This window comes from Maniola hyperantus, chromosome 25 (assembly GCF_902806685.2).
Source record: "Maniola hyperantus chromosome 25, iAphHyp1.2, whole genome shotgun sequence".
Classification (NCBI taxonomy): Eukaryota; Metazoa; Arthropoda; class Insecta; order Lepidoptera; family Nymphalidae; genus Maniola; species Maniola hyperantus.
In genome coordinates this window covers 6560480-6579495 of record NC_048560.1, presented here as the reverse complement: position 1 = coordinate 6579495, position 19016 = coordinate 6560480, and the positions used below count along the sequence as shown (strand labels likewise).

Here is a 19016-nt window from a genome sequence, read left to right as displayed (position 1 = left end):
TAATCTTTCATACCGTTGGTTTCCTATTAAAAAAAATAAAAATGGCTGATATTCTTTTTTTTTTCAAACTTGAAATTTTTTTTCTTCATGTCCTAAGGGTGGTCGCAAACATTCGCAATACAAAGTCTGTTGACACCAAGGTTTGCACATGCTAAAGGATGTCCGGGAGTTTTTGCTTTACCTAAATCAACATAAGATAGTAGAAAGTAGAAACACTACCTCAGCGACGAATGTGCAAAAGGGGGTCCGCTTTTTTGTAGGGTTCCGTACCTCAAAAGGAAAAACGGTACCATTATAGGATGACTTTGTTGTCTGTCTGTCTGTCGTGTCCCATTAATTAGTCTGTAGCCCATTAATTTTCTTTGATTTCACGTCACCCCATAGCCTAATATTTGACATAATATCGTCGATTCAGGATCAAACCGAGAGCTCCCTCACTCTAGTTTACTCTGTTATATAAGTGAAAAAGTAGATATTTTAAAAAATAGCCCTAAAATAATGAGTGGGGTATTTTTAAAAAACGTGTACAAAAGAATAAAGATAACTGATTGTATAGGGTTTGCATATGATGTGGCTCCCTTATGCAATTCTAGTGTTTCAAAGCATTAGTTAATAAGGACCTCCCTGGCGCAGTGTTAAGCGCTGCGTGGTCTTATTAGTGGGAGGTCCTGGGTTCGATTCCTGGCAGGGGTTAGGAATTTGACAATTTCTAAATTTCTGGTCTGGTCTGGTGGGAGGTTTCGGCCGTGGCTAGTTACCCTTACCACCCTACCGGTAAAGCCGTGCCGCCAAGCGATTTAGCGTTCCGATACCATACCGTGTAGAAACCAAAGGTGTTTGGGTTTAATAAAAACTGCCATACTCCTTCCATGTTAGCCCGCTTCCATCTTACACTGCATCATCACTTACCGCCATGTGAGATTGCAGTCAAGGGCTAACTTGTATCGGAAAAAGTGCAAAAGTAGAGATATTTAATAAATAACCCTAAACCCTAAAATAATGAGTGGGGTATTTTAAAAGCCGTGCACAAAAGAATAAAGACAATTCTAGGGTTGCGTATGATGCGGCTCCCTAATGCAACTAGTGTTTAAAAGCATTAATTATGCGCTTGTCAATTCGCATGTTAACAGCATGACGGGTACTCGTAGTCACAGCTTATCAGACTTTCGTACTTCATTTATTCATTTCATTTATTTATTTATTTATTTATTATTATTCAAGGTAGATGCCTCTGAGCATGACGGGTACTCGTAGTCACAGCTTATCAGACTTTCGTACTTCATTTATTCATTTCATTTATTTATTTATTTATTTATTATTATTCAAGGTAGATGCCTCTGAGCATGACGGGTACTCGTAGTCACAGCTTATCAGACTTTCGTACTTCATTTATTCATTTCATTTATTTATTTATTTATTTATTATTATTCAAGGTAGATGCCTCTGAGCATGACGGGTACTCGTAGTCACAGCTTATCAGACTTTCGTACTTCATTTATTCATTTCATTTATTTATTTATTTATTTATTATTATTCAAGGTAGATGCCTCTGAGCATGACGGGTACTCGTAGTCACAGCTTATCAGACTTTCGTACTTCATTTATTCATTTCATTTATTTATTTATTTATTTATTATTATTCAAGGTAGATGCCTCTGAGCATGACGGGTACTCGTAGTCACAGCTTATCAGACTTTCGTACTTCATTTATTCATTTCATTTATTTATTTATTTATTTATTATTATTCAAGGTAGATGCCTCTGAGCATGACGGGTACTCGTAGTCACAGCTTATCAGACTTTCGTACTTCATTTATTCATTTCATTTATTTATTTATTTATTTATTATTATTCAAGGTAGATGCCTCTGAGCATGACGGGTACTCGTAGTCACAGCTTATCAGACTTTCGTACTTCATTTATTCATTTCATTTATTTATTTATTTATTTATTATTATTCAAGGTAGATGCCTCTGAGCATGACGGGTACTCGTAGTCACAGCTTATCAGACTTTCGTACTTCATTTATTCATTTCATTTATTTATTTATTTATTTATTATTATTCAAGGTAGATGCCTCTGAGCATGACGGGTACTCGTAGTCACAGCTTATCAGACTTTCGTACTTCATTTATTCATTTCATTTATTTATTTATTTATTTATTATTATTCAAGGTAGATGCCTCTGAGCATGACGGGTACTCGTAGTCACAGCTTATCAGACTTTCGTACTTCATTTATTCATTTCATTTATTTATTTATTTATTTATTATTATTCAAGGTAGATGCCTCTGAGCATGACGGGTACTCGTAGTCACAGCTTATCAGACTTTCGTACTTCATTTATTCATTTCATTTATTTATTTATTTATTTATTATTATTCAAGGTAGATGCCTCTGAGCATGACGGGTACTCGTAGTCACAGCTTATCAGACTTTCGTACTTCATTTATTCATTTCATTTATTTATTTATTTATTTATTATTATTCAAGGTAGATGCCTCTGAGCATGACGGGTACTCGTAGTCACAGCTTATCAGACTTTCGTACTTCATTTATTCATTTCATTTATTTATTTATTTATTTATTATTATTCAAGGTAGATGCCTCTGAGCATGACGGGTACTCGTAGTCACAGCTTATCAGACTTTCGTACTTCATTTATTAATTTCATTTATTTATTTATTATTATTCAAGGTAGATGCCTCTGACGATTCAGAGGCATATAATATGTACCTTGAATCTGCGATGAAAGCTCTTAGTATGCTTGACTTCTTCCGACATCTTAAACAATTACCGTCATATTTCAACAAATTCACAGAAAACAATATTAAACTATACAATATATTATAAACCTTCCTCTTGAATCACTCTATCTATTGATGAAAATCCGTTGCGCGGTTTAAAAGATCCAAGCGTACATAGGACAGACGGCGGGAAGTGAATTTGTTTTATACTATGTAGGGATAGAGATATTGGGCTATGGTGACGTAAAATCAAAGAAAAATAGGGCTTATTTAACGCTGCCTGCTACCTGCGTCAAATGTACTAACATTTGACGCCTGCCAGTGACGCCGAAGCCTCGACTTTTTGTTAGAAGTTCCCTAACTGTCGTGAACTGTGGCAGGTATATGTAGATCCCCAAAGGCGTGTGATATCAGTTACCAGTAATTTGCAGCGAGGCGAGGGTGGCGTAGGCAGAGGTGAACATAATGAGATACGAGAGCGTGTGTTGATTGTTATTGTGATGTTTTACTGCGCACCCCTACGTCAAGACAATAAACAGAACCCTTATAAGACCATAAGCTTCTGAGGAACGATGTAGCGTTTTAAAGATTTAAGTTTATTTAAGTAACTTTATTTAAGTTTTTGATTTCCCGGTATTAAAGGTAGTCTATATCACTCTCCAGGCCTTTAACTATAGCCATACACAAAATCACGTCGATTCATTGCTCCGTTGCGACATGATTGAAGGACAAATGAACAAACCAATAAACCAACCAACCAACAAACATACACACTTTCGCATTTATAATATGGGTATTGATTATAATATAATATGAGTATTGATTAGTCCAAATGCATAAAAGCAAAAGGTGACTGACTGACTGATTGACTGATCTATCAACGCACTTTTTTAGGGTTCCGTAGCCGAATGGCAAAAAACGGAACCCTTATAGATTCGTCATGTCTGTCTGTCCGTCCGTATGTCACAGCCACTTTTTTCCGAAACTATAAGAGCTATATGTCGAAACTTGGTAAGTAGATGTATTCTGTTTTACACAAAAATAGAAAAAAAAACAATAAATTTTGGGGTTCCCCATACTTAGAACTGAAACACAAAAAATTTTTTTCATCAAACCCATACGTGTGGGATACCCCCCACAAGATCTATGGCATCACACATGCGCAAGAGACACTTCCAAAGTGTATACCTAGAAAGAAATATTTTTTTCTATCTAAATTAAAAGTAAAAAAAAAACATTAAATTAAAGCTAAAAATAAATTACTTTGTCTGTTATTATTAAATTTCCAAACTTAATTAAAAAAAAACATAATAACTACAACATCATTGAATGTTTAAATTAACTACGCGATGATAATGGGAACCCTCAAAGCTCATTATTTCGTCACGGTCTCTCGTACCAGCCCCCTCGGAAAATTAGTAACTGATACTGCTCACCATTAGAGGGTTGAGTCAACGACTTAATTACTTCACGCGCTAATAACATATACAATTATTTTAATTTATTTTAGTTTTAATTTAATCTCCCGCCATAGTACCCTTAACGACATCATCCGGAGGTCCCTTGCCACCGCCCATGTGCCAGCTGTACTAGAACCTATTGGTTTGGCACGTAGCGATGGCAAGAGACCTGATGGTATGACGCTCGTACCGTGGAAGATGGGCAGGTCGCTTGTTTGGGATGCAACTAGTGTAGACACTTTAGCTGCATCCCACATTCAGGCGACCTCCTGGAGGGTGCAGCGGCCATCAGCGCCGAACAGGCCAAGAGGCGCAAATATGAAAACCTCGATGGGAGCTTCGTATTCGTGCCTTTTGGTGTGGAGACCTTGGGGCCGTGGGGCCCGGGGGCTCGATCTCTTTTTGAAGAAATTGCGAAAAGAGTTATCGAGTCAACCGGGGACCCGAGAGCTGGCAGCTACCTTGGTCAAAGAATTAGTTTGGCCATCCAAAGGGGTAATGCTGCCAGCATCTTGGGTACAATGCCTCGCTGCGGTGGTCTCGACGAGGTTTTAGATTTAATTTAATTTATTTTAGTTTTAATTTAATGTTTTTTTTTTAGATTTAAGTTTATTAATAGTTTATTTGTTAACCAATAAAGATTTAATCTCTAAAAAATTTAATGTTATTTTTTTTACTTTTAATTTAAATATGAAAAATATTTCTTTGTATACCGTTGGCTTCCTATTACATAATTGTACATATCATCATCATCATCAACCAATAGACGTCCACTGCTGGACATAGGTCTCTTGTAGGTAATTATATAATTGTACATATACAATCTTCTAACTTTTCGGAGTTATGTGCGTTTTTAAGTAATTAAAATATCACTTGCTTTAACGGTGAAGGAAAACATCGTGAGGAAACCTGCATGCCTGGGAGTTCTCCATAATGTTCTCAAAAGGTGTGTGAAGTCTGCCAATCCGCACATGGCTAGCGTGGTAGATTACAAAATCCTTCTCACTCTGAGAGGAGACCCGTGCTCTGTAGTGAGCCGGCGGTCGGTTGGTCATGATGATGTCATGATGACATATCCAATTATAAGTAATTGTTATCTATGAATAATCTGCATAAAAAGGAAAAGGTGTTTGCCTGATGGCAGTGGCGTGCAATTCATAGAGGCGTAAAAGTCCTGCTTACCCTAGTTGAAATGACCAGTGCTCATTTATCTTTATGACCTGCCATTCAGCAGGTCTCTATAAGGTGTATCTAAGGCGTATCTTACTAATGCTTACCCTGGCTTCAAACTCTGTGCACGCCACTGCCTGATGGTCTGATCTATCAACACACAGCTCAAACTACTGGACGGATTGGGCTGTTTGGCGTGCAGACAGCTATTATGACGTAAGTAGGTACATAATCCGCTAAGAAAGGATTTTTGTAAATTAAACCCGTAAGGGGTTACTACAGATTTGAAATTTGTGTAACGAAGTCGAGGGTATAAGCTAGTAACTTATCCTGTCCACTGAGACGCCACTGAGTGCGGAGAAGAACCCCGCCCGTTGCACTTTTGTCGTACCTATTCCTAGCACAAGCTTGACGCTTAGTTGGAGAGGAAAGGGGAATATTAGTCATTTAACATGGCTAATATTTAAAAAAAAAAGTTACCTATAAGCACAGTTCGCGTCAGTAAGGGAACTTCTAAAAAACTGGCAGTCACTGGCAGGCGTCAAATGTTAGTACATTTTTTTTTATTATTTTTTATTATCTATATATATAAAAGGAAAAGGTGACTGACTGACTGACTGAATGACTGACTGACTGACTGACTGATCTATCAACGCACAGCTCAAACTACTGGACGGATCGGGCTGAAATTTGGCATGCAGATAGCTATTATGACGTAGGCATCCGCTAAGAAAGGATTTTTGAAAATTCAACTCCTAAGGGGGTGAAATAGGGGTTTGAAATTTTGTAGTCCACGCGGACGAAGTCGCGAGCATAAGCTAGTAAAGAATATTAGCCATGTTAAATGACTAATATTCCCCTTTCCTCTCCAACTAAGCGTCAAGCTTGTGCTAGGAGTAGGTACGACAATAGTGCAACGAGCGGGGTTTGAACCGTCGACCTTTCGGTTTTCAGTCCACTCCTTTACCAGTTGAGCTATTGAGGCTCTAAGCTCTATTTGACGCAGGTAGCCCTAGAGTAACCCTGTTTTTCCTTGATTTTCATAATCGTCGATTCAGTATCATACCGACAGTTCACTAACTCCAATTCACTGTGCTATAAGTAACATAGACAAGCCACCCTCGGCGTGTAAACCCCGGATCTGGACGAACGGCAAGTCTATCGCCATGACAACCGGGCTATCAAGTTACATGGGCGTCGACGACTGGCGGCTGGTAAAGCTAGCATCAGCGATTGTACTTATGTTTTCGGAACAAATCATTTAGATTTGCTTACGTTCCAGACTTCCAGACCAATTCTGATCGCCTGGTACCCAAGTCTTGAACAGATAAGTCTCATCTCATGATCAACCCATCGCCGCCGGCTCACTACGCACGGGTCTGTACTTGAGCTCAGAATGAGAAGGGTTTAGGCCATAGTCCGCCACGCTGGTCAAGTGCAGCAGACTTTACACACCTTTGAGAACATTATGGAGATTGGAGAACTCTCACGATTCCTCTTTATTAACCGACTTCAAAAAAAGGAGGAGGTTCTCAATTCGTCGGAATCTTTTTTTTTTTTTTTTTTTTTTTTTTTTTTATGTATGTTCCCCGATTACTCAAAAACGCCTGGACCGATTTTGAAAATTCTTTTTTTGTTTAAAAGGGTATACTTCAAAGTTGGTCCCATTTCAATTTGGTGAAGATCTGATGAACATCTTCGAAGATAGATACTGGAACTCCTCAACGGATAAGAGTAAATTGTTCGCGATCAGTGTAATAGCTTAGTAAACAGTAGATTTTTAACCAGTCATAGCATAATTCCATGGGGCCACTAAAAATTGTGAAATAAAAATTTTTTACAAAAAAAATAAAAACCGACTTCGTTACATAAACACTAAAAATTGAAAAATAATTTAATTTATTACCGAATATATTATGTATACAAGAGTTAATATAGTTCCATAATAATATTTTTGGGGTCGGTGCCAATGAGGTGCCATTGTGGAGTCCCATAAAAATATGAAGTCCAGACGATTCGCGCAGCTAAAGCTAATTGGCACCGGCACCAAAAAGTATTATTATGGAACTATATTATTTACATTTTACTGTGCATTTTACTTAATGACATAAAAGTTAAAACGCAAAACGCATATATAAATCTGAAAAGTTAGAGATACTTGCCCAGGGTTTAGGCCATAGTCCGCCACGCTGGTCAAGTGCAGCAGACTTTACACACCTTTGAGAACATTATGGAGATTGGAGAACTCTCACGATTCCTCACGATGTCTTTTATTTACATTTTACTGTGCATTTTACTTAATGTCATAAAACGCAAAACGCATATAAATCTGATAAGTTAGAGATACGTGCCCAGGATCGAACCCCCGACCTCAACGCTTTTTTTTATGAAACTCAGACTGTATAAAACTCAGAGACTAGGCATACCTATTAATTCTGATACAAGTTAGTCCTGGACTATGATCTCACAGGTGCAGTGGGTGGCAGAGTGAAAATGATGATGCAGTCTAAGATGGATCTAAGTCTACCTGCTGCCATCATCGTTGGCGGTTTGGATGAAGTCAGTCCGTCGCCATGACAACCGGGCTATCAAGTTACATGGGCGTCGACGACTGACGGCTGGTATAATAGCTAGCTTCAGCGATTGTATGCTTACGAAACAAATCATTTAGATTGCTTATTACGTTCCAGACTTCCAGACCAATTCTGATCGCCTGGTACCCAAGGCTTGAACAGGTCTAATCTCATGATCACTAGAGCGCGGGTGGGTACTTGGTCTCAGAATGAGAAGGGTTTAGGCATAGTCCGCCACGCTGGCTAAGTGCAAATTAGCAGACTTTACACACCTTTTAGAACATTACGTCGGATTCGTACACGAAGGGTTCCGTACTTTCGTACAAAAAATGTGATATAAGCAGAGATTCACGGTTTTCGGATTTTTCCCTTTACTTGTGCTAGTTGCTACCTGTCAAACATTATTCTAGTTCAACGGGAAGTACCCTATAGATTTTACTTCCCTTGACGGGTCGCGATAGACATGACAGACAGACAATGAAATGATCCTATGAGGATTCCTTTTTTCCTTTTGAGGTGCGGAACCCTAAAAACGTTATCTCACATTTAATTTCGTTGAATTCTTCAAGTAGGTATTAACATCTCCAAAAGTATCAAAAAGCTTTTTATTAAACAAATAATGCAAAATCATGATAATTATCACAATTATTAAGAACCATGATTCCCCAACAACAAACGATAAAAAAAAAAGACTAAATTGGATTACCAACCTCGCATACGCACGCGACTTGCTCCTGCGTAAAACCGAAGCTCGGCAGGGGGGCGTCTCTAGGGGGGGTGCTCTCCCGCTGGCCCCACTCCGGGCCCCCCAACATGTCCAAATGCTCGTCCCCAGCCACTTTGACACTATTGAAATTCACACGCGAAAATTTAACACCTCACTCTAACACTAATTTTGGTAACGTTCAATCACTAAAAGGCTGGAATCCAGAGCCGTGAAAGAATGTTCAATTAAAAAAAATACACTCACAGACTAGGTACTTTTTACTGGGCACTGTTCTTTTTTAAATTCGCGCAACAGAAATAAAAGTTCATGTGTGTTCCAATTTTATTATTTAAAAAAATAGTGAACACAAAGAAAATGAAAAGTAAAGATTAAAAAATCCGCGCACACGTAATAAAAGTTCTAAGCGTGAGACTTCGGCTTTAATAAGTACGTATTTAAAAAATTACGCACACAAAATGAAGACTGAAGTTTTTAATCATTGGGAGAGTTCGATTTTTAAATTTATTTTTAATGGCCGTGTTTACGACAAACGGGTATTGAGTTTTGTTTATTCTTTCACCGTTTTGTATTTTATCGTTACAAAGGCAACTAAATAAACAACGAGAGGCAGCAATCCCAGAAATGTTCAAACAAAATCACCTTTAAATGTCGATTTCCAACGTATTTGTATTGGTTTATCCGAAAAGGGTCGAATTGTTTTTGAACGAATAGGTTGTTTTTTATGTACGCACCGGATTTACCTTTTTAATATTTGTTCACTTTCAAGCCACTATAAAGAACCCAGTCCCTGTCTGGTTCGAGTTTGCATGGATTATTTATTTTATACTTTATTTGAATTTTAATGCGTCCACCGGTTTTTAAGATCTTTTAATCTGTTCACGTTTTAGTTTTTCTCTTCTTTCTCGTTTTCATATTAGAGATCTTGTCCATGGTTTACCTGAAACAAATCAAAATTTACATTTCAGAACCACTGAGGTATAAATACATAGTATTATTAGTTCAATGTTCAGAACTTAGATATTAAGATTCAAATAAACGTGCCCTATTATAAGCTGTGGTAGCCTAGTGGTTAGGACGTCCGCCTTCCAATCGGAGGTCGGGGGTTCGATCCCGGGCACGCACCTCTAACTTTTCGGAGTTATGTGCGTTTTTAAGTAATTAAAATATCATTTGCTGTAACGGTGAAGGAAAACATCGTGAGGAAACCTGCATGCCTAAGAGTTCTCCGTAATGTTCTCAAAGGTGTGTGAAGTCTGCCAATCCGCACTTCGTCAGCGTGGTAGACTATGGGCAAAACTCTTCTCACTCTGAGAGGAGACCTGTGCTCTGTAGTGAGCCGGTGATGGGTTGATCATGATGATTATAAGCTCATCATCATCATGATTAACCCATCACCAGCCTACTATTGAGTACGGGTCTCCTCTCAGAGTGCGAAGGGTTTGGCCATAGTCTACCACGCTGGCCATGTGCGGATTGGTAGACTTCACACCTTTGAGAACATTATGGAGAACTCTACGGCATGCAGGTTTCCTCACGATGTTTTTCTTTATTTAATTATTTAAAACGCATATAACTCCGAAAAGTTAGAGGTGCGTGTCCGGGATCGAACCCTCGACCTCCGATTAGAAGGCGGGCGCCCTAACCAGTAGGCTACCACAGCTTCCAGTAGTAAGTAATATAATAGGTATAGAATCTAGATATACAGATTCTTAAAACAATTTTATCTAGATTTTATCTGGTCTGGTGGGAGGCTTCGGCCGTGGCTAGTTACCACCCTACCGGCAAAGCCGTGCCGCCAAGCAGTTTAGCGGTACGATGCCGTGTAGAAACCAAAGGGGTACGGGTTTAATAAAAACTGCCATACCCCTTCCAGGTTAGCCCGCTATCATCTTAGACTGCATCATCACTTACCATCTGGTGAGATTGCAGTCAAGGGCTAACTTGTATCTGAATTTAAAAAAAAACGTAGACCTGTACCCATAAAGGTAGGTAAAGCTATTACGCGACAGGTCGAGACTCGAGATGGCAATCGGGGAGGGAACGCCCCGCACACCCGCACAGCTCCTGCGCTAACCCGGTGCGGGCGAGCGCGGGTGACGTGCGATTGTGCGGGGCGTCTCCCCGCCTCATACCCCGATTGCCACCTCGACCTGTCGCAGAGTACCTATGCCTGCCCGTACTCGTGTGAGGTCTATAATTTGCAAACGTCATAATGTCAACATAGTTGTATTATTGTAAGTGGAAATACTGAGAAGTAACTAAGTAGGTAGGTACCTACGTGCTGACAAGACGTCTTATAAGAAACTAGCAGATGCCCGCGACTTCGTCCGCGAACTGGTTTCACATGAGATCTGAAATTTTCCCGCTGCAAAAGGCCTACTCACTCACTCTCACTCAGTCTCACCTTAAGACACGGAACCCAGAATACCTAAATGCCAATTTTCATATCTCTAACTTCAAAAACGTAGGATTTTCATATAACCCTTCCACCCCCTTTTTACTCCCTTAGGGGGGGAATTTAGTTAGATCCTTTCTTATCTGATACCTACCCCCTAGAAATAGCCTACATTTCAAATTTCAAGTACCTAAAAATAACAATTGTTACAACTTTTCTTTAAAAACATTGCCCCCTATTTTACCACCCTTAAGGGGGGAATTTCCCAAATTGAATTATACAGATTTTTATTATTTAATTACCTTCGGGGGGTGCGGAATTTTTCAAAACCGTTTCTTAGCTGACACCTACGTCCTAGAAGGAACCTACCTTCCAAATTTCAAGTTTGTAGGCTTTATAGTTTCTGAGATTTCGTGATTAGTCAGTCAGTCAGTCAGTCAGTGAGTGAGTGGTATTTCTCTTTTATATATTTAGACTAGCTTATGCTCGCGACTTCGTCCGCGTGGACTACACAAATTTCAAACCCCTATATAGCTATAGCTATCTGCATGCCAAATTTCAGCCCGATCCGTCCAGTAGTTTGAGCTGTGCGTTGATAGATCAGTCAGTCAGTCAGTCACTTTCTACCAATCACAGTTCGTAATACAGCCCGCTGAATGACAGACGGACGGATATACAATGACGTATGACCCAAAAGCTTAATTTGCTATAATCCGCTAAAACAGGTCGAATCTGTATGGTACAAGTTGCAACGGACCATACAGACTGACTGACAGACGGACGGATAGCAGGGTTCCGGTGGCACCCTTCGTGTACGGAACCCTAAAGAGGACAATCAACAAATCAATCCAAATCAAAAGTGGAAATCTCGAAAAACCCCCAACAATCAATTTTCAATATTTTTATTGCACCTAAATTCACTCACGTACTTTGAAATATTGTGAAGATGCACTGACAAGACAAGCCATTTACTATTACATACTGAAACAAAACAATCAAAACTAAACCCTATTCCTGAAGACAAAAGTTCAAAATCGTTTAAAACAATACTTACACTACAAATCTATTATCTCTGTTTAACATACAGGGAGGTAATGTGTGTGAGAAGGAAAGCAACAGGTCATAAAGGGGCAAAATGTTAAATGTTTGGTGTTTTTAAGTAATTTTTATCATCGACACGATCGCGAGGGAGGCCTCGTTGAAATATGGAGTTGACGGGTTTAATAGTGATGTGGAAGTACGGCTTACTTAAATTTATCGATATCGATATTTTTTTGAAATATGTAGATTACTTTTTAGGGTTCCGTACCTCAATAGGAAAAAAGTAACCCTATAAACGGAACCCTAAAAATTAAAGTCATAAGTATATGTGTATTTTTAATTAAAATATATTTTATTAGGCTCTAATGTTATAATTTAAATAATAATGGAAAGTATATGTTAAATTACTATAGTAACAATAACTTATCCAATTAATTGATTTAAGATTCAGCGTATTTACATAATATTGCAATAATACATGTGTAACATATTTCTTAAATTAAACATTATGTAAATTATGATTTAATGCTGTTTTTATATAAAACCACCTCCGAGATTAGAATAATGTAATTTTTACCCATAACAATATAATGATACTGTAACGATGATTTCTATAGGTACATTAAATTGTAGTTATGAACACATTTTGATTTATTTTTTTGTGATGTAGCCACAAATTCACGGTTTTCGGTTTTTTTATGATAGAGATAGCGAGCAAACGAGCAGGCAGGTCACCTAATGTTAAGTGATTACCGCCGCCCATGAACATTTGCAGCACCAGAGGAACCTCCGATGCGTTGCCGGCCTTTTAGGAATTTGTTGGTCCGCCCCTTGAATAACCCCATGTTGTAATCTTGTATTCTTGACTTGTTCTATTAAACATACAAAATTTCATGATTCTAGGTCAACGGAAAGCATCCAATAGGTTTTCTTGACCGACACGGCTGACAGACGGACAGACAGACAATGAAGTGATCCTGTATGGGTTCCATTTTTACTTTTGAGGTACGGAACCCTAATAATAAGCTTCAATGTTTTTTCTGCTTGTTTTTAAATAATTATGCCGCCAATGTTGAACACTACAAATGTCGTTGTTTTGGCAAGTCTCCAACAGGTTTAGTTTGTCAACATCTGTGGAGCAACACGCCTAAGGACACGGCATCGTCATCATCAACCCATCGCCGGCCCACTACTGACCGGGTCTCCTTTTAGAAGGGTTTAGGCCGTAGTTCACCACGCTAGCCAAGTCCGGATTCACACACCTTTGCGAACACTATGGAGAACTCTCAGCCAAGCATGTTCTTTAGAGCCTCAATAGCTCAACCGGTAAAGGAGTGGAATGAAAACCGAAAGGTCGACGGTTCAAACCCCGTTGCACTATTGTCGTACCTACTCCTAGCACAAGCCTAACGCTTAATTGGAGAGGTAAAGGGGAATATTAGTCATTTTAACATGGCTAATATTCTTTTTTTTTTTAAAAAACATAACTCCGAAACGTTAGGGGTGCGTGCAATTAAACCCTAAGCATAGGAGGCTGACATCTTAACCACTAGGCTATCATCCATACTCGATACGAAAGTGTGTCTGTCTGTCTGCTTGCTTTTCACGGCTTTACAGTTTTATCCCGGAAAATCAAAGAGCTCCCACGGGATTCTTGAAAGCCCATCCGTTAAACCGTTAAATATGAAATCTGGTACAGAGGTAACTTGCGGCCCGTACATACTTAGGCAACTTTTAATCCCGTAAAATCGAAGAGTTAGCACGGGATTTTCAAAACCCTAAATCCACGCGGATGAAGTCGCGGGCATCCTCTAGTCACTTATGAATATTACATGAAAGCACGTTATCATCGATATCGATATAACTATTGTATATAGCGTTCACTTTTTAAGTTTTCGTAATAAAACAACTCTAATTTTCGAGGACAAAAAGTAGCCTTTGTTTCCCAGGCTGCAAGATTTGTGCCAAATTTCGAAAAAAATGGTTTAAAAGATTGGCTAAGAAGCTAACAGTAAGCAGGCAAACAAACACACTTTCGCAATTAAAATATGGATCAGTATGGATTATGTAGAAGCTGTGGTAGCCTAGTGGTAAGGACGTCCGCCTTCCAATCGGAGGTCGGGAGTTCGATCCCGGGCATGCACCTCTAACTTTTCGGACTTATGTGCGTTTTTAAGTAATTAAAATACTTGCTTTAATAGTGAAGGAAAACATCTCTCTTCTCCATAATGTTCTCAAAGGTGTGTGAAGTCTGCCAATCCGCACTTGACCTGCGTGGTAGACTAGGTATGGCCAAAATCCTTCTCACTCTGAGAGGAGACCCGTGCTCTGTAGTGAGCCGGCGATGGGTTGATCATGATGATGATGATGGATTATGTTCTTAGAAATCGATGACATATCCATAATTTTGGACCCATTGATCCGTTACTTTGTCAAAAGGGAACGTATATGACTCCTCCATCTCAAACGAGCTCTTGCCAACATATTATGGAATGTTTCCTATCCTCTTTTTGCTATGTTCTTCTTTATCACCCACGTAAAGCGATCGACCCACTTTTATTATATCTGGATACATTATCCACGATAATTTACTTGTCTTTAGCATAGTGAGAGAGCCAGCACGTGCCAGACCTTCGTTGTTTTATAAAAGCTGAAAGTTTCTCTGCGTATTATCCCCAGCGCAGGGAGGAACGATCAGCGACTATGAAGTTTTGATCATGATGGCTTTGGGAGATAACAGGAAGATTATAAACCTGGTGTAAAAAATCTTACGTCAAAAAGTCAAATTTTTTTATATTTTCTATTGAATAGTATATTAGAAATCACGTCATGCCTTGCCAGACACCCTTAAAGTTTGAAAGTTCAAAGGTGTCTGACAGGGGGTTCCCATGATTTTTTTTTCATGTACCGAAATTGTAGACACATAGTAGTAATAAATTAAGTTACATTACAAATGCTTATCTCTAAATAGAGATTTCTTCCAGCTTCCCAAGCTTGATACTAAGCGTCTGGCAATGCATGACATGATTTCTAATACTACTCCAAAGAAAATATATAAAAAATTGACTTTTTAAACCTTTATTATCTGTTATCTTCCAAAGCCACGATGATCGAAACTTTATTATTAGAAGACGCAGATAAACGTTCAGCTTTTATAAAATAACGAAGGTCTGGCACGCGCTGGCTCTTAGTCCATCATATTATAGTCTGTAATAAACTCAATGACGGCGCTCTTACGTACATTTCCGAAATAAAATACGCCAACACTTTTCTTTGACCGTGTTATTTAATTATTTACAGTATTACTAAAATAAAATATTAACCCTACCTCTGATATATCTATAACTACGAGTATGTCCTTTGTTCAATTTTGATTGCGTGGAAAAAATCGCTATAGTCGATTTTTTAAATATATCTACAACATTTTTTGGAGTTTCCAGTGCTACCAGATTTCTTTGAAAAAAATCACTAACTGAGTTGGTCCAGTAGCTAGGGGTATTTTTAGAAAGGTTTCGAAACCTTACTAACATTAAAATATATAAGTGTTATTTCTTATACGATGATACGGAACCCTTCGTTTGTAAAAGTCCGATTCGCAATTAACCGGTTTTTGTATATTCAGTTCAATGACTCATGAACAAACAAAAACATCGATACATGGTCCCATCACTAGCACCCCACGTGGTGCGATCTTATCGTCGATGGCCAGCTGTAAAACACAGGATTTATCGACAGATTACTGCCCGCGATAGTGGTACAAATCGCTGCACTATTACCTACTTGGTGACTTTGTGTTATTTTTGATTTTGGGGTCGAAATTATATTTACTTAATAACTAGACCGTAGGTAATTTTAAATACATATCAAAAATTGCGTAACCGGCAGGAATCGAACCTGCATCTTCTGGGTTCGCGCCCGATGCCTTGACCACTCGGCCACGGTCTCGCTTACTGCCAGTGACGAAATCTAAATATATAAAAGGAAAAGGTGACTGACTGACTGACTGACTGACTGATCTATCAACGCACAGCTCAAACTACTGGACGGATCGTGCTGAAATTTGACATGCAGATAGCTATTATATACGTAGGCATCCGCTACGAAAGGATTTTTGAAAATTCAACTCTGGAGGGGGTGAAATAGGGGTTCAAAATTTTGTGTAGCCCACGCGGACGAAGTTGCGAGCATAAGCTAGTTGGTGATATGTATGTTAACTCAGTACTGAAGCGACTGTTGAAGCAACTTTTGATATGTATTTAAAATTATTTAGTAATTTCCTTGAAGTGTAGGTAAACAATAAAAAAATTATAAAAATATAGACCGTATAGGTACTTTAACTAGATACTTTCAACCACAGAAAACCATAAAGAAAGAAGTAGACACTTTCATAAATTATTATCGAAAATGCGTCGGGTTTGTCCCTAATTCGCGTGGCCGCCATTTAAGTGACGTCACACACTAGACTGACGTAGTGATTATATTATACCTAGGTACTCTTTGCTAGACTGAAGTTTCGAGCTGATGGTATATTTTTATTTCGGCTGACGTCAAAATGACGGCATTTCGATGTTAATGAGACATGGTTCCAGCGCAATAGCAATTTGCGGGGCTTATAAAATTAATGAAATAGGCGTTGCTGTAAATCTACTCGTGTGCTGTAAGCATACCGAGGATATTGTTTAATTAATCTCAAGATTCCAGAGAAATTAGGTAACTGTACTGAGTTATTAAATAAATAAATTACCTATTATTAATCACTACCTACCCCTATTAAATGCGATATAGTGTTTGTTTGTTGGTTTGTTCTTCAACCCCGCCGCAACGGAGCAACGACGGATCGACGGATGGATATAGTAAAAGACGGAGAGTAACATAGGTAGGCTACTTTTATCCCAGAAAATCAAAGAGTTTCAAAGGGATTTAAAAACCTAAACCTAGTTTTCATGTTTTCTTTAGACATATTATAAAAGATTGACCCTATAAAAGGCCATAGGGATATAACCCGATGTTATCTGTGGCGGGTTCGGTGTTTTACGGCGTGACCCGCGGGGGGCTAATTAATGGCCTCGGGGCACATTACACCGCGAGTTATGGGCACACTCGATGATAAACATTGGGAACATGTGTTTAAGTGCCCCATCCAAATCGATTGATTAAATCTATTTGATATTTAAAAGTTGAAAACAAGAATTTTTTTAGGTATCCGTACCTCAAAAGGAAAAAGGAACCCTTATATGACTTTGTTGTATACCTATCTATCTGTCTGTCTGTATGTCTGTCTATCTTTCGTGTCTGTCAAGATACCATAGGCCAACGCCTTTCCGGCATCAGCTTTTAATCTCTTCATTTTCAATATGGCTAACGTATCGTAATCGCTTCGTACGTACTATACGTGTTCGTGGAATTTCGACTAAGACCACTACGACTTAGAGTTCTCCATAATGTCTCAAAGGTGTGAAGTCTGCCAATCCGCACTTGGCCGGACTATATGGCCAAAACCCTTCTCACTGAGAGGAGACCCGTGCTCTGTAGTGAGCCGGCGATGGGTTGATCATGATAATGTAGACGTGTGCAGAGTTGCAGACCTTGCGGTACGATAGTAGAAAGGTGAAGGGAGGAACGTAAAAAAATTCAACTCTCAGGCATGCAGGTTCCCTCACGATGTTTTCCTTCACCGTTAAAGCGAGTGATATTTATTTGCTTACTAGCTGAAGCCCGCGACTTCGTCCGCGTGGATTTACATTTTTCAAAATCCCGCAGGAACGCTTTGATTTGCCGGAATTCAAAGTAGCCTAGGTAGGCATGTCACTACCTACCTACCTACTAAGAATTTAGATAAAGAAAAAATTGTCCTAGGACCTAGGTAGATACCTAACATAATATAAGGAAGCCAGCCGTGGCATACCTAGGTAGGTAGGTACCTACTAAATGCTACGCTAAACTAATCAGAAACATGGATTCCTTCACCTCTTCCTCCTCAAAAGTATGTGAAGTCTGCCATTCCCCACTTGGCCAGCGTGGTGGACTATGGACAAGCACCTTCTCATTCTGAGATACAAGAACCGTGCTTAGTGGGCCAGCGACGGGTCGATGATGATGATGAATAAATCGCAAAATGAAGGGATTATAGCAACTTTAGTGATTCAAACTTGCGACCGCGTCGTGCGAGGACCCACACACGGTAACCACTAGGTCATCGGGTATGTTAGCATTTACAATATAAAGAAAAAATAATAATAAGGAAGCCAGCCGTGGCATACTCACACATAAATGCAACGCTAAATTAAGAAAGATCCCGTCTCGTTAAATGCTCTCGCACACACCCAAACAGGCCGAACTAAAAATAAAACCCAAGTCAGCCGTCGCACCACAACCTAATTTACTATAACACACTAACTTTTCACTAAAAACTAAACTTCAAAACCAAAAACACTTTTTTTTGAGTTCAAAACTTTGTTGAAAATACACTTGTAAGTCAATTAATAACGGAAAACGTTCCAAAATGTTTAAAAATAGTCCGTTAGTTTCAACGTCCGTACAGATCGGCAGCGTAAATGGAACTATTGAATCGTTCCATTCTTCTCGCTCGTGATTGGTCAGACGTTGTCGGGGACGTGGAACCGACCAATGGGATGAGTGATTGGGTTGTTACGGTCACGCCTTCCATTGGTAGAAGAGAAGGTTCGCCATTTTCCTCATTGTGAAATAATTGGGATTATTAAAGTAGGCGTTATGGCACTGGGCAGGGGATGTAGGAAAACGGGTTTCCGTCGTCGCTTTATTCTGAACAGCTGATGTTAAATCATGGGGCACAATTTATAGCTTTGAATTGGTGATAGTTCATGAATCGGTTAAATTCTGGTGGTTTAACTTGAAACAATAGAAATTCAAAATGTTGTGCAT

General features: G+C 39.0%; 1 protein-coding gene across 2 annotated transcripts in view; it reads right to left on the bottom strand.

Moving 5' to 3' along the window:
- The window catches only part of so (sine oculis), a 35534-nt gene extending 16864 nt beyond the window's left edge, over positions 1–18670 (bottom strand). Inside the window, exons 1-3 of one of the 2 annotated variants that reach the window (XM_034981577.2) lie at positions 18378–18670; positions 9418–9614; positions 8661–8796 (exon numbers count right to left, since the gene is read on the bottom strand). In XM_034981577.2, the coding sequence (XP_034837468.1) occupies positions 8661–8765 (105 nt within the window). In that variant the 5' untranslated portion in view covers positions 8766–8796; positions 9418–9614; positions 18378–18670. Of the gene's footprint in view, positions 1–8660; positions 9615–18377 lie in introns of both variants that reach the window. The other variant, XM_069507264.1, reaches the window with a different exon arrangement.
- Between the last annotated feature and the right edge of the window lie 346 nt (positions 18671–19016).